Raw genomic sequence first — 24,300 nt, 5'->3', positions numbered from 1 at the left:
CCCCCAGTCAGCCCCAGGCCTCCCCCAACTCCACCCTTGCCCCTCCTCTTTCCACCCCCTCCCCTGAGAGCGCCCCCTCCCTCCCAGTTCCTCTACACGCTGCTGAATAGCGATGTTCAGGAAACACTGGGAGGGAGAGGGAGAGTTGATTAGCAGGGCTAGCGGCCCCGGGCATGACTTGTGGACCCCCTGGAGTACCCTCATGGACCCCAGTTTGAGAACTACTTCTTTAGTTCATTTATGCTGGAGTATAATAGTATGGTAGCTGTCAATCAGTGCTGTTAATCAAGTACCTTCAGAAATAAAAATGCAAAATAATAAAGCTATAGTTTAGCTTTATTTTCCAGATCACAGATTAGGTAATAGTACAATTACCACCATATACAGATATTTAAGTCAATGTTATTAGAATGGTGTAGTCATAGAAACACCCCAAATGTTTTGAATTCAGTATTATGGTTAAAAACAAACACTTGAAAATCTGAAAATTAAAATGTTCTACCAGTAGCTCAAAAATCCCAGTAAAATGCAAGATCCATGGAGACTCACCATGTCTCAGAAACTTTTAGCGCTTACAAGTTCTGCAGAACAGAGCGTTTCTGGAGCCCAAGAGTGCCTTCTGCTTCTGCAGCACTTATAAATTCTGCAATTTATCCTAACCCATTTGGTATGTCTACTCTGACAGAGTTTCTAAGCTCTGCATGGATGCCATACAAGGAACCTGGGAGCTTTGTAATATCTGTGGAGCATTCATGGAATTGTCATACATTTCAAAGAAATATAGTTAATAACCCCACAAGGAGTCCACCAAACTTTCCAAGAATAGTTAGATATCAGATCTTATTGAGATCAATAGAATAAACCAAATTTAGAACCTGTGGGCTGAGCTGTTTTTGAGAAATGACTTTTCAAAGAAAGTAAGAAAAATCTTTTGTAATGGAAAGCTGATACAAACTTGACAATGCCTTGTCCAGCCACCCCAAACATTCAGGAAAAAAGTCTCCTGTGATGGGACTAAACATAAGAAACTTCAGGCTTTAAAGTTTAGAAACAAGGGACAAAAAGGGGCTTATGGCATCAAGCCAGTTACTATCGTAACTATGTATATATACAAGCTACCATCTGTTAATTAAAATGAATAACTACACAAGTCATCCCAGAGTCAGGTCTTGCATATCATACAAAAGTCCTATTCACTCGGATTTTGGAGTCCCCTAACATGGCCACCACAGCTTTGTTTTCTTTCTCGATCATCATATTATTATTTATATTACTGTAACGACAATTTAGAGGCAGTTTAATGGTCCCAGATGATATGCAATTTATCATTTTCTGCTGCAGAGTTTGGCAGGATAAAGTAGAGTTGCAGCAATTTACTGCTGCAGGAAGCTCTGTGTAGTAACATTGCACAAGTGGCTTTATTTATTATTGTTAGCTCTTGGGGGCAGGGACCATCTCTTTGTTACAGATTTATAATGTGTGTAGCACAATGGGGCTGGGGCCTTTGGGGGCTACCATAATGTAAATAATAGTTTATTAATGTACAGCAAACCCATTAGACTTATCTGGGATACTATACCCTGCAAAAACTTAAATGGTATTTAAATAACTGGACCAGGTAAGCCATAACCAAACTACTTGACTGTATCTGTTAATATAGTACAAATGAAGACCATAGGGAAGCAGTAAGATCCCAGAACTGGGCACTTGAGACGACACACCTCCATTTTACCATCAAAGCTCTTCTGACATGTGTTGTATTTGAGTGGCTTAAAGAATTGCCTGAAGTACTTGGAAGGTGTCAGTGATGGGCAACTGCGAACAAATGACTCTTCTACCTTGGGAAGACTCCTGGCTTTACTGGCTGTGAGATCTGCTGAAGGGTATTGTCTTGAGCAGTCCGATCTTGGTCTTGAGTGCTTCCTTGAAAATTCTCTGTCTATCCAAAATGAAGTTGGTCAAAGAGGCCTCAAAAGAAGACTCCAAGACAGTGTTCTCCTCTCCGGGAATCAGTTTAGCAATAGGCTTAAAATATTATGCTGTGTTTTGGTCAAAGCCAGTCATGTACTTTTCGTATAGGGTTGTTTTGTTTTGGGTTTTCTTTTTTTGGAGACAGTCTGTAGAACTCAGCAGAGAATTATATCTCCACTACATGATGGCTTAAAACAGAGAAGGAGAGCCTTCCTATTTATTATGTAGGCTTTTGGAGTAATTTTGATAAAATTCTGTTGATGATTTGTAGAAACTGATCAGTCTAATCCCTATTAAATTCAATAGAACTCTCCCCAATTATTGCTTATGAAAGACTTGTGTGTGACTGGTCTTAAATTTTTTTGGGGGGGGGAATAATCAGTATTTAATAATAATGATAATAATTAATAATATTATTATTTAGCCTGAGTAGGCTGGGACTCAATAGGGAAAAATACTCTCAGACCTCTTAATTTGTGCACATGATGGGTACTGTATAGCTTGGAAAGTTGAACTGCACTATTGATTGAGATGGCTGGCAAAAGAGGGTGAAATTAGAACTAGATATTCAGAGTGGCAATTCATAGTCATTCATAATGACAGTGAATAGTCATTGGACGAGACTGAGTGAGTGAGAGGGCGACTCTATAGCCTGGTGGTTGGGGCATTCAAACAGGATGTGGGAGACCCAAGTTCATGTTCCTGCTCCAGTGACTGTTCATATAAAGTGGAAAAGCTTCAGTGGGAGAGATTGAGGAAGACCTTCCCCAGAATATCCCAAAGCCCTCTCCTGCAATTTTCAGATCCGTTCTCCACATCACTAGAGGGGGAATTGAAATCAGGTCTTCCACATCTCCGGTGAGTGCCCTGGCCACTGGGCTAAAGTGTAGTGTGGAGGGGCTACTGCTACCTCATTCTCCACTGCTGCCACCTACCATCTAAGTCTTGGGAAAAATGTTTTTTGATTGAAACTGCATTTTTCATCTAAAATATTTGAACCAGCTCTAGGTGAAATCTTAAAACTGTTAATAGGACTTTGGGTAGTCAAAGAAGAAGCAATTTGTCATGGGAAAGAACTTCACATGCACATCTTGCTTGTGGGGGCTGGGGAGAGGAATAGCTCAGTAGTTTGAGCATTGGCCTGCTAAACCCAGGGTTGCGAATTCAATCCTTGAGGGGGCCATTTAGGGATCTGGAACAAAAATTGGGGATTGGTCTTGCTTTGAGCAGGGGGGTTGGACTAGATGATCTCCTAAGGTCCCTTCCAATCCTGATAATCTATGATTTTATATGAAAAAGTATTGGCTATCATGTTGAGTACTTTATCTTTCTCTAACAGTACTGAATGCAAGATGGTGTTATAGTGGCAAGCGGTGGGATGAAAAGAGGTAATAGTTTAAAACAGGCTCTTCTGTGTACCTTCTTCTTAGTATATGTGCAACATGCCTCAAGTGGCACATGACCAGAATTTGGTCCTCTGGTTGAATCCTTAGCTTCTCCAACTGGGGCTGGGTACTGACAGGGAGTGCAACATGAATGCTGATCCATGCCCCCCTCCATGTGCTAAAAGAGTATAGGTGAAAATATAGTTATAGCATACCCTGAAGAAGTACACGTGGATATGCAACCTCTTGACTATACCTGAGTTCAGAAACTAGGATTTCATTTTGAGATTATATTCATATGTATGTTATATGTGCCCCACACCCCGAGACACTAGCTGTAACTGAGGCCCCTCTGAATTAGTGTTTCAAAAATCTCTGATGAAAGTATATTGGATTTTTCTCACCCTCTCTGTGTGTAGTGGGGCTCCAGGAAAAACCTACTGGCAGTGAACAACATGAGCTCTGTGGTGATCCTCAGTGAGCAGGCTATGTCATCTCATTTCCAGCAGCAGGTGGCAGTAGTGCAAGTGTCCCCAACTCTTCTTAATGTGACCTTCTTTGGCACAGGAGCCACGCACAGCCTCCGTATTGATATGCATATTAATGGAGTATTTGCCACTAAGGTAATTCACCATCTCAGTTGTTGTGGGCAGTTTCTTTTCTTGCCGAAGACTCATTTACTTAATGTGGTTTAATTATTTCAGAGATGGAATCCAAGGTTTCCACCATAATTTATCTAACTCTTCTTAGATTCCCCCTTCCTTATATTTTAGTTGCTTATGCAGTATATGTGTGTTGATGGAAAATAGCATCACTACTACAACAGGCACATTCCAATGGAGCTGATTTCCAGGCAGCACAATTATTCATTAATAGCTCCCTGGTTACTGACCTCTGGGCATTGGACAACACAGCAAATATATAGAGGAAGGTATAAGATGTTGGCTGTGATGGAAAGTTTATTCCATTGTTGTTTGTTCATGCACATAAATGAATAAAGCATAGACTCTACATGGGACTTGAGCAGAATTACTAGATTGGCACTAAGCTGAGTTACAAATTGTTGAGGGATTTCATGCATGTTTCCAGCAGAAATGAAACTGCTTTGTAACTTCTCTATGGCTATTTCAGGATGCTGTAGTGTTCTGGAATGGGAAGCAAGTCACTGTCTTTGAATGCTCAGGAGCCACTTTACGAAATGCAGGTAGGACTTCACAAGAGGTAGCCCACAGGAGAACAGGTATGACAAAAAATTATACATTCACTGAACTCATGATAACTCCTAGGCTTTAATAATCATACTTTGCATTTCAGAACTTTACAAGCACCTAATTAGCCCTCACACCACTCCTGTAAAATGGTTGGTATTCCAATTTTATAGAATAGGAAAATAAGGCATAAAGAGATGGACAGATCCTTGATCATCTGAGTCAATGACAAGACCAGATCTCAGAGTAGCAGCCGTGTTAGTCTGTATTCGCAAAAAGAAAAGGAGTACTTGTGGCACCTTAGAGACTAACAAATTTATTAGAGCATAAGCTTTCGTGAGCTACAGCTCACTTCATCGGATGCATCCGATGAAGTGAGCTGTAGCTCACGAAAGCTTATGCTCTAATAAATTTGTTAGTCTCTAAGGTGCCACAAGTACTCCTTTTCTTTTTGCGAAGACCAGAACTCAAATATTGGCTCCCAGACCTTTGGTCTAATCATTAGTTGAAACCCCTGGATATAGTGTGCAGTTTGATACCTGAACCTCTCTACATTCTTATATATGTATCATGAGTAGTACTAAGAGAGGAACTGAGCTGCAGTAAAAATGATGTACACTTCCATTCCTTAGGGGTCTTGATAGCATGGAAACTACAAGAGAGCTAGAATAGCTTGATTATATCTCTGAGATGCCTTATTCACAGTTAAAAACAAAACAAAAAACCCCAAGCTAAATCAGTTTAAAATAACCCACACAAAACTCAAACCCTGATGAAGCACATTCCAAAGACATAGTTCTTAATAAATCATATATAAAAGTCCTACCTTATTGCATTTGTAAGTGTGATACAAATGTAGGGCTTTATTTTTAATGATATTATAAAGCAATATCTACTTTTAAGGCCTGTGGGTGCTGGGAAACTGAAAACACACTTATGTGCCAGTGTTAACAGATAATGCTTGCTACCCACCACAAAATATGTTCATATCACTTCTGATCACTTCATTTCACTCTTCTCTTGGGCACTGCTCCTAGTTAGTTTAGTGCTAAGAAACTGCATTAGATTACTAAGAATGCATTGATTAGATTTAAAAAATAAATACACAAAAACCTAAAGAATGGTTTCATTGCAAATTAATGTTCAAATGTAGAAGTCCCTTGTCATGGTTACAGGGCTAGCTGCACCTCTGACCCCTTGAAGATCTGAGTGCATCAGCTATCGGACAGGCCTCATGCATTTACCTCTCCTGAGGTGGAATTCCACAATTCTCCTTCTCTTAAGACTGGGCCCTGGCTATAGTACCCTGTGTATGAATTGTGCTTACCCTATTTTTTTTAGGTTCCTATACTGTGCTCACCACCATAGTATCTGAACACCTTTTAATAGAAGAGGTCCAACTAGGTTTGGTAGCTGTGATTTCTCCCTTTGGGAGTGTGTGACCAAACAGCCTTCTTAAAAGCCCGAGTACTGTTTATTTAAATAGTAGGAACAAAGCATTTAAAGTAAAAGGATTTTTAAATGACAGTTTACATGCATAACAAGGAGTCCGGTGGCACAGGACATTTCTAAGCCAAAGAGGCATTAGAGCCTCAAAGTTCTCATTAGCTTTGTGCGGTGTTGCCAACTCTTGATATTTGGTACTCTTCTTAAAGCGTTAAATCCTAGATATATGTGATTAGGTGAGAATCATACAATCATAGAATATCAGGGTTGGAAGGGACCTCAGGAGGTCATCTAGTCCAACTCCCTGCTCAAAGCAGCACCAATCCCCAACTAAATCATTCCAAGCCTGACCTTAAAAATCTCTAAGGAAGGAGATTCCACCACCTCCCTAGGTAACTCATTCCAGTGCTTCACCACCCTCCTAGTGAAAAAGTTTTTCCTAATATTCAACCTAAACCTCCCCCACTGCAACTTGAGACCATTACTTCTTGTTCTGTCATCTGCTTCCACTGAAAATAGTCTAGATCCGTCCTCTCTGGAACCCCCTTTCAGGTAGTTGAAAGCACCTATCAAATCCCCCCCTCATTCTTCTCTTCTGCAGACTAAATAATCCCAGTTCCCTCACCCTCTTCTCATAAGTCATGTGCTCCAGCACCATAATAATTTTTGTTGCCCTCCTCTGGACTCTTTCCAATTTTTCCACATCCTTCTTATAGGGTGGGCCCAAAACTGGACACAGTACTTCAGATGAGGCCTTAACAATGCCGAATAGAGGGGAACGATCACATCTCTCGATCTGCTGGCAATGCTCCTACTTTCACAGCCCAAAATGCTGTTAGCCTTCTTGGCAACAAGGGCACACTGTTAACTCATATCCAGTTTCTCATCCACTGTAACCCCTAGGTCCTCTTCTGCAGAACTGCTGCCTAGCCTCTTGGTCCCTAGTCTGTAGCAGTACATGGGATTCTTCCCTTCTAAGTGCAGGACTCTGCACTTGTCCTTGTTGAACCTCATCAGATTTCTTTTGGCCCAATCCTCTAATTTCTCTAGGTCCCTCTGTATCCTATCCTTACCCTCCAGCATATCTACTGCTCCTCCCAGTTTAGTGTCATCTGCAAACTTGCTGAGGGTGAAATCCACTCCATCATCCAGATCATTAATGAAGATATTGAACAAAACTGGCCCCAGGACAGACCCTTTGGGCACTCCTCTTGATACCGGCTGACAACTAGACATGGTGCCATTTATCACTAGTCGTTGAGCCCGATTATCTAGCCAGCTTCCTATCCACCTTATAGTCCATTCATCCAGTCCATACTTCTTTAACTTGCTGGCAAGAATACTGTGGGAGACCGTATCAAAAGATTTGCTAAAGTCAAGGAATAACACATCCACTGCTTTCCCCTCATCCGCAGAGCCACTTATCTTGTCCTAGAAGGCAATTAGGTTATTCAGGCATGACTTGCCCTTGGTGAATCCAGGCTGACTATTCCTGATCACTTTCCTCTCCTCTAAGTGCTTCAAAATTGATTCCTTGAGGATCTGCTCCATGATTTGTTCAGGGACTGAGGTGAGGCTGACTGGCCTGTAGTTCCCCAGATCCTCCTCCTTCCCTTTTTTAAAGATGGGCACTACATTAGCCGTTTTCCAGTCATCCGGGACCTCCCCCAATCGCCATGAGTTTTCAAAGATAATGGCCAATAGCTCTGCAAATCACATCCGCCAACTCCTTTAGCACTCTCGGATACAGCGCATCTGGCCCCATGGACTTGTGCTCGTCCAGCTTCTTAAAATAATTCTGAACCATTTCTTTCTCCACCGAGGGCTGGTCACCTCCTCCCCATGCTGTGCTGCCCAGTGCAGTAGTCTGGGAGCTGACCTTGTTCGTGAAGCCAGAGGCAAAGAAAGCATTGAGTACATTAGCTTTTTCCACATGCTCTCTCACTAGGTTGCCTCCCCCATTCAGTAAGGGGCCCACACTTTCCCTGATCTTTTTCTTGTTGCTAACATACCTGAAGAAATCCTTCTTGTTACTCTTAACATCTCTTGCTAGCTGCAACTCCAAGTGTGATTTGGCCTTCCTGATTTCACTCTTGTATGCCTGAGCAATATTTTTATACTTCTCCCTGGTCATTTGTCCAATCTTCCACTTCTTGTGGCGCCTTAAAGACTAACAGATTTATTTGGGCATAAGTTTTCGTGGATAAAAAAACCACTTCTTCAGATGCAACCTTTTACATACATGTATGTCTTACCTAAAGTCCTACTATCCTGTGATGATGCGCTAGGCACACGTAGCTTCTTCAGGTACCCTCACAGGAACTTTTTATTATTCTGCCCCCTGCAAATAGTTCCCCAACCACTACTTGCTCGCTGGAGAGAGAGAGAGCGCGATTGAGAGATTTTTTTTTAAACTGCTCTAGTCCTTTTGATCTTCTGATTCCCAGGTATGGATGATGCTGTCAAAAGTGGTTCTGTAATTTTGGCTGGAGCCAAGGGGTGGACTCTTCAAGGCCAGTAGTTCACACATTTTCTCTAAAGAACCTTCAGGTGTTTGCTGAGAAGTGGCTTATCATGGGCTATTCTTCTTCCCTTCTTGCTTGTTTTGTCCTTAAAATCCTCCCTCTTACTAAACCAACATATTCCATTAACTATCCCAATAGCCCAGTCACCATGTGATATTCACAGATTGTTCCAGAGCAACTCCAGTTCTATTGCACCCTCATTTACAACTTCCCAATTGTAGCGAAATCATGGAAGGGTGAATCATCTCATCTGATCGTAAAACTGGGGCTGGTCAATTTCCATCTCTCTGCCTCCCTCTGCTCTTCCACTCCTTATATATGAACAGAGCATATGGAGTGCCTTCTGTCTGAGTTATAATTTCATACTCTGGATGTAGTTCCTGATGAGAAACCAGCATAAGGGACAGATGATGGTGGGGAGGGGGGAGTATTTTGGGAACTGCTACAGAATGGTTGAAGAACAGATTTCTTGTGAGTTGGAAATGACCTGCTGTCAATGCACACTGCTTTCTTGAGACCACTTTAGGGACTAGTCACTTCATGAATTAGACTGAAAGAGACTGCTTTCTGGGCAGAATGCTTTACTTTGATTAATAGCATGTCACCGTTTATACTAATGATAGTATTCTTGTGAATGTTCCAGGCTCTTTCCTCTGTGATTCTCCAGTGCTGGCTATGCATGAAGAAAGCATTTACACAGTTGAGCCAAATCGGGTTCAGGTCCGCACCTGGCAGGTGAGTACTGCTGGTCCAGGGCTGGTGGAACAATAGGATAGTTAATAATACATTACTGAAGTGCCTGGGAAGCCTACTTAGTGGGTTTACCCTTCTGTATGTAGTTGACCTACACTGTTTTTTCTTGTTTAGTTTCTCCTCAGATCAGTGCCTGAGGCAAACCAAACCCAGATAGGGGTGCATATGTTCTTGTGGTATAGGGTGCTGGCCTCATTGATTATTCAAGAACCCCTTTCTTACTCACAAGAGAAGGGCAGTGACCTATAGGGTTGAAACTAACCAGTCATCTCTCATCCCTCTCAGAGGTCCGGTGTTGTGTTTATGGCTGAAAAAATACAGATTGGGGTTCAGTAAACGTTGCACCTCTCCCTTGGCATAGGAAGGAAAATGTGCAATTTAAAGTTTGGGCTGAAGGACCTGTGTCATTTTCTGTATTATAAAACACCTAGCATATTTGGGCACTACTACAATCTAAATAATAAGAAAAAACAATAATAGACAAAGGGACTTTGTAAGGGCCAGAGTTTTTAAAATGTGTCAAAATATGTGGGCACAAGCAAGTAAATGCATGTATAAAATAAGGTTGCATGCCCAGAATGGATAAATGTGCATTCAAATGGGTGTGTGCTTCTACGGTCAGTATTTCTATGTATGTAACTGCATTCTTTGTGCAAACATGTACATGTTTGTATCCCCACTTAGATTTTGTGAGCACAATTTATACATCTGTTTTGGAAACTTTCATTCTAAAATCTATGGTGTTTAAAAATCAACAGAGATAAAAGATTCAAGAGAGACTTAAACTGGTTTCATAAATTACCTGTACAAAACAGGTCTTGGTTTCCAGGACTCAGTAACTTATTATTCAAGTATACACCTAATTTAAGTAAATTAAAGCGATACTGTTTAGTCAATTTTTGCCCAAAATTAAGTTTTATAACAATAATTTTAGGATTTCTAAAACCCAATAGAGATGTTTCCATGAAATTATATTTAAATTCCAGGGAAAAAGGCTTTTGGTTTAGATTTAAGTGCTCCCTTGCAGAGTTTGTAACTCAGACTACTTTAAGTAATTTCTCATGTCCATTCCATGTCATAGAATCATAGAATCATAGAATCATAGAATATCAGGGTTGGAAGGGACCCCAGAAGGTCATCTAGTCCAACCCCCTGCTCAAAGCAGGACCAAGTCCCAGTTAAATCATCCCAGCTAGGGCTTTGTCAAGCCTGACCTTAAAAACCTCTAAGGAAGGAGATTCTACCACCTCCCTAGGTAACGCATTCCAGTGTTTCACCACCCTCTTAGTGAAAAAGTTTTTCCTAATATCCAATCTAAACCTCCCCCATTGCAACTTGAGACCATTACTCCTCGTTCTGTCATCTGCTACCATTGAGAACAGTCTAGAGCCATCCTCTTTGAAACCCCCTTTCAGGTAGTTGAAAGCAGCTATCAAATCCCCCCTCATTCTTCTCTTCTGCAGACTAAACAATCCCAGCTCCCTCAGCCTCTCCTCATAAGTCATGTGCTCTAGACCCCTAATCATTTTCGTTGCCCTTCGTTGTACTCTTTCCAATTTATCCACATCCTTCCTGTAGTGTGGGGCCCAAAACTGGACACAGTACTCCAGATGAGGCCTCACCAGTGTCGAATAGAGGGGAACGATCACGTCCCTCGATCTGCTCGCTATGCCCCTACTTATACAACCCAAAATGCCATTGGCCTTCTTGGCAACAAGGGCACACTGCTGACTCATATCCAGCTTCTCGTCCACTGTCACCCCTAGGTCCTTTTCCGCAGAACTGCTGCCGAGCCATTCGGTCCCTAGTCTGTAGCGGTGCATTGGATTCTTCCATCCTAAGTGCAGGACCCTGCATTTATCCTTATTGAACCTCATTAGATTTCTTTTGGCCCAATCCTCCAATTTGTCTAGGTCCTTCTGTATCCTATCCCTCCCCTCCAGCGTATCTACCACTCCTCCCAGTTTGGTATCATCCGCAAATTTGCTGAGAGTGCAATCCACACCATCCTCCAGATCATTTATGAAGATATTGAACAAAACGGGCCCCAGGACCGACCCCTGGGGCACTCCACTTGACACCGGCTGCCAACTAGACATGGAGCCATTGATCACTACCCGTTGAGCCCGACAATCTAGCCAGCTTTCTACCCACCTTATAGTGCATTCATCCAGCCCATACTTCCTTAACTTGCTGACAAGAATGCTGTGGGAGACCGTGTCAAAAGCTTTGCTAAAGTCAAGAAACAATACATCCACTGCTTTCCCTTCATCCACAGAACCAGTAATCTCATCATAAAAGGCGATTAGATTAGTCAGGCATGACCTTCCCTTGGTGAATCCATGCTGACTGTTCCTGATCACTTTCCTCTCCTCTAAGTGCGTCAGGTGTGCACAAGCTGCATACACTGTTGCCAGAGATTTTTCTCCCAGTTGTATCTGTAGGGCCAGCTCTAGCACCCCCTGGATGCCCACGCTTATGGGCTGGTATAAGGGGCACTGCCGGCCCTGCACCCTTCCAGTTCCTTCTTACCGCCCGTGATAATTGCTAGAACAGTATACTCCTTTGCTTTGGCATGCCTCTACTTGTGGTTCACTGAACTGTTTTCTTGTAAATAGTTAGTTTTAGGCGTTAGTTTCTTTTAGTCATTAGTTAGTGAGTTAGTCCCCTTAAAGGAACGTTGTTCCCAGGATGCGGAATGCCCTGGTTTCTGGGTGTCAAGCCATGTGCTGCCTGCACTAAACTCATGCCCATGAGTGATCCCCATGTCAGCTGCTTAAAGTGCCTGGGGAAGGCTCATGTAAGAGAAGTGCAGGATCTGCCAGGGCTTTAGACCCCACACTTAAAAAGACTGGGACATCAGGTTGAAAGCTCTGCTGATGGAAGCCGTGCTTAGATTGGGCTCCGAGCTGAGCTGGTTGGACTCAGCACTGAGCATGTCTGCCTCAGTGTGTAGTGCGCCTCCGGCGCCATGCACCCCTTAGCACTACTCTACATCCCCAGTGCAGAGAAAGTGGCACAAGAAGCATGCCCCAAGAGGGTGCTCCCCAGTGCCTAAAGGACACCAGAGAGACTTGGGGAGCGAGACGTGACCTGTGCTGGGCCACTCGCCTTCACCACAAGGGTGTGCGGCTGCAGAGGTCACGTCATCTGTGTGGCCCCAGCCCAACCTAGGATCCACCATATATGCCTGGGAGTAACAGAGGCACAGCACACCTGAGGGCACCCTCCATGCTGGAAGCCTTTCAGGTGGCCAGGGACCTGATGGCCCTGCCAGTTCCTCTTACACCTTGGAACTGGTTGCTTACCACCAGGGAACTATTGAGGGCAGTTGTATTGTGGGGGAAGCCTGCACAGGGCCCTCAATCACAAACACTGACTTCCCAAAATGCCGGGCGGTGCTCGACCCCCGGCTCTGCCCCAGGCCCCATCCCAACTCCACCCCTTCCCCCAAGGCCTGCCCTGCTTCTTCCTGCCCCCTCTCCACTCCCGTCCCATCTCTTCCCACCCAGTTCCGCTCCCTCCCCTAACTGCGCTGCGTCCTCTCTCCTCTCCACTCCCTCCCAGCCTCCTGCACACGGTGAAACAGTTGCTTTGCGGCATGCAGGAGTGGGAGGCACTGATCTACAGGGCCTGCTGGTGAGCAGGAGGTGTTGGCGGTGGGTGGTGATAGGGGGGCTGGCGGTGGGTGCTCAGCACCCACCATTTTTCCCCATGGGTGCTCCAGCCCTGGAGCACCCACAGAGTCAGCGCCTATGCCCTCCACCATGGTCCCCAGCCCATCACCAGTCTCCATCATCTACCCGACGTCAGTCTCCAGCGGACCGGCACTGGTCACTGATGCCCAGGTGCCGGTTGCCAGAGCATTGGCACCGATCACCCGCTTCCAGGCATTGGTCACGCGGCACCGATCCCCGGAACCCGAGCACTAGTCACTGGAGTCCTGGCACCACTCACCAGAGTTCCAACACCGATTGCTGGCCTCCTGTAGCTGGTCTCTGGTACAGAGGCATCGTTCTCCAGCTACCCATCATAGCCGGCAAGAGGGTGCATCAACAACACTGCCCTGTTCTTCATATGAGGAGCCGTCGTCAGACTCTGTGAGGGAGGCAGCGTCCCCTCAAAAGAGGTGCCATCACCTGGCATATCAGGCGGACCTCTGTGCTGGCCCATCTATGGGCCTGTGGCCTCCAGGGAGTGGCCAGTCCAGTGGCAGTACTGGAACCCCTGGGGGTTCCCAGCAGCACAGAGACAGTTCTTGTACCTCCCATCTGTGGTGATCTCTGAGAGACGGGCTGTGACCCTGCCCCAGTAAGGACTGAAATCAGGTTCAAACTCAGACCCGGTACCAAAACCCCAGCAGTACCCCCAGTTAAGATGGCCACAGGAGAGGTAGAGGATCTGGCCACTTGTCCACACTGGCATCCTCCTCATCTTCCCCAGATGAGGCATTCACGGGTCTTGTAAATGGCCTGCCTTCTGATAACTTGTGAGCCCACCAGGATCTCCTTGAGAGGGTGGCTGCCAACCTGGGCCAGGAGGCAGAGGAGCTCAAAGAGCCAATGGATGCCCCTTTTGATATTCTTGTGGCTCCTGCCAAGGTGGCTCTACCTGTGCATGAGGGGGTAAAAGCACTATGGCAGACGCCTTCATCTCTGCCCCCAATTTCTAAAAGGGCGGTAAAGAAGTACTATGTGCCCACAAAAGGGTTCAAGTATGTGTACTCTCACCTGCCCCCAGACTCTCTGGTGGTCGCTGCAGCCAACAAGCGTGATAGGCAGGGCCAGCCCAGTGCTACTCCCAAAAAATAAGGAGGCAAAACACTTGGACCTTTTTGGACAAGTTTATTCTAATGCAAGTCTCCAACTCTGTATGGCAAACCAGGAGGCGCTTCTAGGGCAATATGACTTCAATGTTTGGGACTCCATGACCACATTTAAGGACTACCTGCCGCAAAAATCATGGCAGGAATTCTTGCCCATCTTGGAGGAAGAAAAGTCGGTGGCCAGAACTTCTCTCCAAGCTGCCTTGACAACAAGGACGCAGTGGATTTGGCAGCCTGGTTCATATCTGCAGTCTTCAGACTGTCACAAGAGGTGCATCAGCTAGTGCAAGATCTTCCATTTGAAGGGTCCTCACTATTTTTGGACCAGATGGACTCAAAACTGCATGGCCTCAAGGACTCCAGAGCCACACTGCAGTCCCTAGGTGTTTATATACCGGCAGCCTCATGAAAGCACTTCAGGCTTCAGCAACCCCTTAGATTCTCTGCTCCACCCGGACACAAGCCCTACAAAAGAAAGAGGAGAGGTTACAGGTGCCATCAGGGCCAGTTGGCCTCTGCTACTGCCCAACCGGGCACTAGCCGTTTCCCACGCGGGAACAGATGTCCATTTGAAGGCATGCTCGGGGATGGATCCTTAAAGAATCCTTAGTGAGGTTGCAGGAACAAACCATCATGATGTGTAGAAAGAATAGTAAATATGGCAGGCGACCAGCTTGGCTTAACAGTGAAATCCTGGCTGATCTTAAACACAAAAAAGAAGCTTACAAGAAGTGGAAGATTGGACAAATGACCAGGGAGGAGTATAAAGATATTGCTCGGGCATGCAGGAGTGAAATCAGGAAGGCCAAATCACACCTGGAGTTGCAGCTAACAAGAGATGTTAAGAGTAACAAGAAGGATTTCTTCAGGTATGATAGCAACAAGAAAAAGGTCAAGGAAAGTGTGGGCTCCTTACTGAATGAGGGAGGCAACCTAGAGACAGAGGATGTGGAAAAAGCTAATGTATTCATTGCTTTTTTTGCCTCTGTCTTCACGAACAAGGTCAGCTCCCAGACTACTACACTGAGCAGCACAGCATGGGGAGGAGGTGACCAGCCCTCTGTGGAGAAAGAAGTGGTTCGGGATTACTTAAAAAAGCTAGACAAGCACAAGTCCATGGGGCCAGATGCACTGCATTTGAGGGTGCTAAAAGAGTTGGCAGATGTGATTTGCAGAGCCATTGGCCATTATCTTTGAAAACTCATGGCGATCCGGGGAGGTCCCGGATGACTGGAAAATGGCTAATGTAGTGCCCATCTTTAAAAAAGGGAAGAAGGAGGATCTGGGGAACTACAGGCCAGTCAGCCTCAACTCAATCCCTGGAAAAATCATGGAGCAGGTCCTCAAGAAATCAATTTTGAAGCACTTAGAGGAGAGGAAAGTGATCAGGAACAGTCAGCATGGATTCACCTAATTGCCTTCTATGACAAGATAACTGGCTCTGGATGAAGGAAAAGCAGTGGATGTGTTGTTTCTTGAATTTAGCAAAGTTTTGATATGGTTTCCCACAGTATTCTTGCCAGCAAGTTAAAGTATGGGCTGGATGAATGGACTATAAGGTGGATAGAAAGTTGGCTAGATCATCAGGCTCAACGGGTAGTGATCAATGGCTCACTGTTTAGTTGGCAGCTGGTATTAAGCGGAGTGCCCCAAGAGTCGGTCCTGGGGCCAGTTTTGTTCAATATCTTCATTAATGATCTGGAGGATGGCGTGGATTGCACCCTCAGCAAGTCTGCAGATGACACTAAACTGGGAGGAGTGGTAGATATGCTTGAGGGTAGGGATAGGATACAGAGGGACCTAGAGAAATTAGAGGATTGGGCCAAAATAAATCTGATAAGGTTCAACAAGGACAAGTGCAGAGTCCTGCACTTAGGAAGGAAGAATCCCACGCACTGCTACAGACTAGGGAGGGAATGGCGAGGCAGCAGTTCTGCAGAAAAGGACCTAGGGGTTACAGTGGACGAGAAACTGGATGTGAGTCAACTGTGTGCCCTTGTTGTCAAGAAGGCTAACAGCATTTTGGGCTGTGTAAGTAGGAGCATTCCAGCAGATCGAGGGACGTGATTGTTCCCCTCTATTCGACATTGGTGAGGCCTCATCTGGAGTACTGTGTCCAGTTTTGGGCCCCACACTACAAGAAGGATGTGGAAAAATTGGAAAGAGTCCAGTGAAGGGCAACAAAAATAATTAGGGTGCTGGAACACATGATTTACGAGGAGAGGCTGAGGGAACTGAGATTATTTAGTCTGCAGAAGTGAAGAATGAGGGGGGATTTGATAGCTGCTTTCAACTACTTGAAAGGGGATTCCAAAGAGGATGGATCTAGACTGTTCTCAGTGGTAGCAGATGACTGAACAAGGAATAATGGTCTCAAGTTGCAGTGGGGGTGGTTTAGGTTGGATATTAGGAAACACTATTTCACTGGGAGGGTGGTGAAGCACTTGAATGGGTTACCTAGGGAGGTGGTGGAATCTCCTTCCTTTGAAGTTTTTAAGGTCAGGCTTGACAAAGCCTTGGCTGGGATGATTTAGTTGGTGTTGGTCCTGCTTTGAGCAAGGGGTTGGACTAGATGACCTCTTGAGGTCCCTTCCTATCCTTATATTCTATGATTCTATGGACTACCAGTCTCCCCCTTGGATCAGCACCCCCATTTTGGTTTTGGACCGTCATTTATCATACCTCCCTGCTTGGCCGTCAATAACATTGGACCACTGGGTTCTCAGTACCATTGCAATGGGGCACACCCTCCATTTTATTTCAATCCCTACATCACATCCCCATGCCCCATCCCGCTTCAAGAACCCTTCTCACAAGCAACTTCTTCTCCAAGCCCTCCTGCGGACAGGGGCTGTGGAGGTAGTTCCTCCAGAACTGAGAGTGAAAGGATTCTGTGCCCGCTATCTCTTGATTCCCAAGGCGAAAGAGAGCCTAAGGCCTATCCTAGATCTGCATCATCTCAACAAATATCTCAAGAAGATGCGGTTCTTCTTCGAGCGATTGCTCATATCTATTCCAATTAAGTGTTTGCGCGCCCGCATGCACGGCCGTCAGAAAGATTTTCCCCTAGCAGCATCCCTTGGGTCGGCTGTGGAGCCCCCTGGAATGGCGCCTGCATGGTGCTCAATATATGACCCTGCTGACCCAGCGCACCTTCAGTTCCTTCTTACTGCTCATCATGGTCGTTGGAACTGTGGCGTCTTGCTTAGCAAGTTCTCCACGTGTCCCTAGCTTCATTTAGATAGTAGTTGTTCTGATTTTTGTTGGTAGTTTCTTTTGTTTTTGTTTTTTTGTAGTTAGTGGCAGTTGGGTTGTCTAGCTGTCTTTCTTTGTGGCTCTCATGCCCAAATCCCCAGGATTTAAGCCCTGCAAATCCTGCTCCAAGCCCATGCCAATGGGCGACCCCCATGACTCTTGTCTGAAGTGTCTGGGGGAGGTTTACCAAGCCAAGAAGTGCAGAATCTGCAAGGGATTTCATCCTTGGATTAAGAAGGAGTGGGACTTTCTCCTGAAGCAGCTCCTTATGGACCTCAACTCCTTATGGACTCCTTCGGCATGGCAGACCTGGCACTGAGCTCTTTGGTACACTGCGCCCTGGCAGCGGTGGTGGATGTGGCACCGCGGATGTACTCTTGCCGAGACCCATGGCACCACCACTCCCCGGCACCGAAGCCTGGAACACTGCTCCCACTCCCCGGCACCAAAGTGACACTGGAAGCCAGAAAAGGGTGGCTCTCCTTCGCAGAGACCCAGCCCCCTGGAGCCGACCTCTGGTGCATCCAGGAGAGAAGTGCCTGGAGGCAAAGGTTGTGAACGCAGCACCATTGACTTTGGCCCCACTGGGGGAGCTATTGAGTCCGCTGGAATCCCCATGCCGCAGTGTGGTAGAAGTTCAGCTACCGTCCACCCCAGACACTTTTGCGGCTGCAAGGGACCTCATCGCCATGACTGCACCGGGGTCCCCTCTGCTCCACACCAAGCCTCTGGTGCCTCAGCAGACAGCACCGTCTCAAGGTAAACTGGCACTGATCCATCTGTCGACTCCGTTGGGTAAGCCCCGGCACTGCTCAGAGTCCCGGCACTGCTCCCCGTCTCTGTGCCGATTGTACTCCCCAGCCTCATGGCACCACTCTCCTCCTCCTTGGCACCACCCTGGCCCTTGCGGTCCTGATCTCATTCCTTGGATTCGGAGACAGGGTTGTGGTCTTTGGGTCAGGACCGCCACCAGTCAGACTGTAGCTGCCCTGACATGGGGGCAGGATCATGGCCGCTGCATGGGCAGGGGCCCACCCAGTGGCCATTCTGGACCTCATGGACGTACCACCAGGCCCAGGGTGTATAGTTCCCGATTGGCTGCCTCTGAAACAAGGGTGCTGGAAGCCTTGACCAGTCGGCCCACTCCTCGGGGTGCGGAGGAACCATCGTGCTCCCTCCCTCCGTCCCTTGGGACCCCTTCCAACTCCGATTCCTGAGCCTTGACCTATGGTCAGTGACACGGGGCATCAAGCCCGCATAGAACAGGGAAGTCAAGATGACCCTCTCCCCCCTCTGGCCTCTTTGTCCTCCTTCCCTGATGAGGCTGTGGCAGGCATCTCTATTTCCAGGCCACCCCCCATAGACATCCGCCCCCACCAAGACCTCCTGCGCAGGGTGGCATGCAACATGGGTCTGCAGCCTGAGCAGGTGGTGGAATCGGAGGACTCAGAAAGCAGGTGCAGTCCCAACTCCTCCTGGTCAGGTATATGTTCAAACGGCTGGGTCTCCTCCTCAACGTGGAGAAATTGACCCTAGAACCGACCCAGAGGATAGAATTCATCTGGGCAGTGCTGGACTCTGTTCAGGTGCGGGCCCTCCTACCGGACTCCCGCTTCCAGGCTATCGTGGGCATCATTCGAGGCCTTCTGCAATTTCCGACCTTGACAGCATTAGGGTGCATGAGTCTCCTCAGCCACATGGCTTCGTGCACGTATGTGACCTGACATGCCAGGCTCCGGCTCAGGCAGTTGCAAGCATGGCTCACCTCGGTCTACCACCCAGGGCGCAACAGCTTGAATTTAATGGTCACTGTACTGGAACTTTTTCCACATGCTCTATCACTAGGTTGCCTCCCCCATTCAGTAAGGGGCCCACACTTTCCTTGACCTTTTTCTTGTTGCTAACATATCTGAAGAAACCCTTCTTGTTACTCTTAACATCCCTGGCTAGCTGCAACTCCAGGTGTGATTTGGCCTTCCTGATTTCACTCCTGTATGCCTGAGCAATATTTTTATACTCCTCCCTGGTCATTTGTCCCATCTTCCACTTCTTGTAAGCTTCTTTTTTGTGTTTAAGCTCAGCAAGGATTTCAATGTTAAGCCAAGGTGGTCTCCTGCCATATTTACTAGTCTTTCTACACATTGGGGTGGTTTGTCCCTGTAACCTCAATAAGGATTCTTTAAAATATAGCCATTCTCCTGGACTCCTTTCCCCCCATGTTATTCTCCCAGGGGATCCTGCCCATCAGTTCCCTGAGGGAGTCAGTCTGCTTTTCTGAAGTCCAGGGTCCATATTCTGCTGCTCTCCTTTCTTCCTTATGTTAGGATCCTGAACTTAACCATCTCATGGTCACTGCCTCCAGGTTCCCATCCACTTTTGCTACCCCTACTAATTCTTCTCTGTTTGTGAGCAGCAGGTCAAGAAGAGCTCTGCCCCTAGTTGGTTTCTCCAGCACTTGCACCAGGAAATTGTCCCCTACACTTCCTAAAAACTTCCTGGATTGTCTGTGCACTGCTGTATTGCTCTCTCAGCAGATACCAGGGTGATTGAAGTCTCTCATGAGAACCAGGGCCTGCGATCTAGCAACTTTCTTTAGTTGCCGGAAGAAAGTCTCATCCACCTCATCCCCCAGTCTGATGGTCTATAGCAGACTCCTACCACAACATCACCCTTGTTACTCACACTTCTAAACTTAATCCAGAGACTCTCAGGTTTTTCTGCATTTTCATACCGGAGCTCTGAGCAGTCATACTGCTCTCTTACATACAATGCAACTCCCCCACCTTTTCTGCCTTGCGTGTCCTTCCTGAACAGTTTATATCCATCCATAACAATACTCCAGCCATGTGAGTTATCCCACCAAGTTTAATTGTCGTTAGTTAGCTTTTAAGTAGCTGTTAAATGTTTAGTTAGATAGTGTTCTGGTGGAGACTTTGTCCCAGGTGGGGCATGCTCCAGTTTCCAGGTGTTAAGCCTTGCTCCATGTGTAACAGGCCTATGCAGTGTTAGCGACCCGCAAGATAGTTGTCTAAGCTGCCTCAGGAAATCCCAAATAAAGGAGCGCTGTCGCATCTGTAAGAACTTTCGTCCTCTGACACAGAGAGAGCACAACATAAGTTTCAGGGACCTCCTGATGCAGGTTGCCCTGCACCCAGCTTTGGGGCTGGCATGGCCCGACATGGCACACAGCACTTTGGCTTCGGTGCGTAGTGCACCCCTGGCATCAGGCTCTTCCCGGCACCAATCCCCGGTGCCAAAGAAAACAAAGAAGTTGGCACTGAGCAAACCCGACCAGGGGGCTCTGGGCAAAGGACCCTGTTCAGGTCTTACGCCCACTCCGGACCCGCAAAAGGACTTAGCCCCAGGGAGTTCCTCCCCCTGAAAGGACTTGCCACCAACTTCAGGGAACAGTGAAGGGCCCAAGCCAACAGTGCAGTCGACCCCCTCTCAGCCTGGAGAGCTAAGAATGTCCCCGCCATAGCTGGCACGGGCTATGGCTTCCCATGAGGGCAAGCCTGCCAGCAAGACTTTGCACAAGACAAGTGAGCACCACCGGTCTCCAGAACCAAGACAGAGCCCTAGGTCGCCATGTTCTTGGTCTCTGCATTGGCCCAGGTCTCCGGCTCGTCGCTTACAAGTCATTGGCACTGTGCTCCCGATCCCCATCTTCACACCGGGGCTCACCCAGGCATAGATTATCTCCTCGGCACTGGTCTTTGTCATGCCATTGGTCACCATCACCAAGACCTTGAGGTTACTTCCTGACCTGGCGCTGCTTTCCCTACTCCTGGCACTGATCAGACTGCTCCTGGCAGTGGTCGCCAGCGGCAACGGTGAGCCACCAGACCCAAGCCTCACCAGCCTCGCCTTAGTCACTGGAGGGTGACGACTTCTCTGGCTCGGAAGCAGACTTCAGCCCCTCACCCAGGCAGCAATGTTATTGGGCTCCAGGGAACACGTCAGCGGCATTGGTGCCAGCCTGACAGCAGGCCCAGTGGCCGACCCAACGACCTTATTGGAAGGGCTGGGGCATTCTTGTTATGCCGTTACTTCTGCCAGCCCTCAGTCGCCGCGTCACCCAGGCCGAAGTCAGCGCCCATGGTACCAACAGCACCGGGTTTCATGAAGGACACTCTGTAAGCCGCCATGGGTGAGGAGCTGGTACCTACCCCGAGACCGCCCTCCCCAGCGGGTGAGGACACCACTGTACCTCCCTCGTTGGTCCAATCATCGTCCACCTTTCTGGACAAGGTGGTAGTGGGCCCCTCTAGAGCTAGCCCACCAGATGATTTCAGGGTGCACCAGGCACTGCTCCATAGGGTGGCATCAAACTTGGACCTCAAGGTGAAGGAGAGGAAGGAGCAGACAGACACATTATTTAATGTACTCTCAACATCTTACCCAGTCCACATCACACTTCCAGTGTATGGAGGGGGTCCTGAACGTTGCCAAGACCATCTGGCAAACCCCGTCCTCCATCCTGCCCACTTCTAAGAGGGCAGAAAAGAAGTACTTCGTTCCCATGAAAGGGTTTGAGTACTTATACACCCACCTGCCACCTGGATCGTTGGCCATATTGGTGGCCAATGAGAGGGATAAACGGGCCCACCAGTTCCACCCCTAAGAATAAGAAGGCCAAGAGCCTGGATTTGTTTGGTTGCAAGATTTTTTTTTTTTCTACAGCCAGCCTTCAGTTTCGGGTGGCGAACCACCAGGCCCTCTTGTGTCGCTATAACTTTAAATTGTGGGACTCTCTCCTCAAGTTCAAGGACTCCATGTCTCAGGAGACAGCCCAGGAGTTCGCAATTCTAGTGGAGAAGTGTACTGTGGCAGCTCAGTGCTCTCTCCAAACGCTTGGGATGTGGCCGATTCAGCTGCCCAGGTGGTAGCCTCGGCAGTGGTCATGTGGTGCAGTTCCTGGCTTTAGACTGCCGGACTGTCCCAGGAGATGCAGGTCTCTATTCAGGACTTCCCGTTTGATGGTGTTGGCCTTTTTTCAGACCAAACGGATACGCGACTGCACAGCCTAAAAGACATGGGGATGACCCTCCGCTCCCTGGGGATGCACACTTCTCAGGCTTCGAAACAGTGGAGGAGGCTGGAAAGACTGTCTTAACAGTGGCAGCCTTGACAAGGGCCTGTGAAGAAAAGGGACATCTGGTTTAGCTGCCACCGCCCTTCATCATCCCGATCTCCTGTGCAGCCTCCCGCAGCAAAACATCAGGGGGCCGGAAGTGCTCATATTGAGGGTGCATTCGGGAGTGATATACCAGTCAACTGCCCAGATCCTTCCTGCCTTTTCCTCAACCACCCTTCCCGGACCGCTTGGCCTGGTCACGGGTTATGTTGGACTGCTGGGTCCTGGACATAGTGGCTCAGTGCTATACCCTGCAATTTTTGTCCGCTCCTCCCTCTCTCAACACACACACCCCACCTCCCCATCCCTCTTCAGTGCCCTTTTCACGAGCAACTTCTCATCCAGGAGGTCAAGAATCTCCTGGGCGTGGGGCTGTGGAGGAGGTTCCTCGGGACATGGAAGGAAGAGGATTCTACTCCCACTACTTCCTAATTCTGAAGGCCAAAGGGGGCCTCAGACCCATTCTGGATGTAAAGAAGTTTTTCAAGAAGTTGAAGTTCCTCATGGTCTCCCTGGCCTCCATCATCCCTTCCCTGGATCCAGGGGACTGATACGCCGCTCTTGACTTAAAGGACACGTACTTTCATGTCTCCATATTCCCGGGACAGAGGTGTTTTCTGTGTTTCATAGTGGCTGGGCACCACTTCCAATTTATGGTGCTACCCTTTGGCCTGTCCTCGGCCCCCAAGGTGTTCATGAAATGTGTAGCACTGGTAGTGGCTTACCTGAGGTGTCGAGGAGTCCAGATCTTTCCATATCTCAACGACTGACTCATCAATGGCAGATCTCTGGAGCAGGTGCAAAGGAGCCTCGATCTGTGCTATCCACCTGTAGTGACCTGGGCCAGTTAATAAACACAGAAAACTCCACATTAACCCCAGTTCAACGCATAGAGTTCATTAAAGTGGTCCTCGACTCTACACGAACCAAGGCCTTCCTTCTGGAAGCATGTTTTCAGGCCCTGATGGACTTGCTCTCCCATATAAAGATCCACCCTCTCACCACAGCGCACATGTGTCTGCGACTGATGGGCCACATGGCTGCGTGCATGTATGTGGTCAGCCATAGATTCATAGATACTAATGTCAGAAGGGACCATTCTGATCATCTAGTCCGACCTTCTGCACAGTGCAGGCCACAGAATCTCACCCACCCACTCCTATGAAAAACCTCACCCATGTCTGAGCTATTGAAGTCCTTAAATCATGGTTTAAAGACTTCAAGGAGCAGAGAAGCCTCCCTCAAGTCGACCGTGCCCCATGCTACAGAGGAAGGCGAAAAACCTCAAGGGCCTTTCCAATCTGCCCTGGAGGAAAATTCCTTCCCGACCCCAAATATGGCAGTCAGCTAAACCCTGAGCATATGGGCAAGATTCACCAGCCAGATACCCAGGAAAGAATTTTCTGTAGTAACTCAGATCCCATCCATCTAATATCTAATATCCCATCTCAGGGGATTTGGCCTATTTACCCTGAATATTTAAAGATTAAAGATGCCTGCCTTCATCTAAGATCTCTGCAAGCGTGGCTGGCCTCAGTCTACATCCCCAGCAGGCACCCTCTGGACCAAGTGGTCATGATGATGAGCCATGTCCTCTTGTCTCTAGGCTGGTGACGGGATCCCAAGTTGGTGCTGCAAGGAGTTCCCTTTGCGACCCTGTCTCCAGTGCTGACCTGGTCTCAGATGCATCGGATCTGGGCTGGGGAGCCCATCTGGGTGAGCTCAAAACCTAGGGCTCTTGGCTACAAAATGCTCTAGCCCTTCATATCAATATCAGAAAGCTCAGAGCAGTTCT

At 47.5% G+C, this 24,300-nt stretch overlaps 1 protein-coding gene across 11 annotated transcripts in view; it reads left to right on the top strand.

Moving 5' to 3' along the window:
- IFT140 (intraflagellar transport 140) overlaps window positions 1–24,300 on the top strand; it is a 250,730-nt gene that overhangs the window by 84,921 nt on the left and 141,509 nt on the right. For all 11 annotated transcript variants that reach the window (XM_038420185.2, XM_038420186.2, XM_038420187.2 and 8 more), the window contains 3 exons: window positions 3,776–3,979; window positions 4,488–4,560; window positions 9,179–9,270. In XM_038420185.2, coding sequence (XP_038276113.1) covers window positions 3,776–3,979; window positions 4,488–4,560; window positions 9,179–9,270 — 369 coding nt within the window. The remainder of the gene's footprint in view (window positions 1–3,775; window positions 3,980–4,487; window positions 4,561–9,178; window positions 9,271–24,300) is intronic.

This window comes from Dermochelys coriacea, chromosome 10, assembly GCF_009764565.3.
Source record: "Dermochelys coriacea isolate rDerCor1 chromosome 10, rDerCor1.pri.v4, whole genome shotgun sequence".
Taxonomy (NCBI): Eukaryota; Metazoa; Chordata; order Testudines; family Dermochelyidae; genus Dermochelys; species Dermochelys coriacea.
The sequence above is the reverse complement of the archived record's forward strand: the minus strand, read 5'-3'. Positions and strand labels throughout refer to the sequence as shown.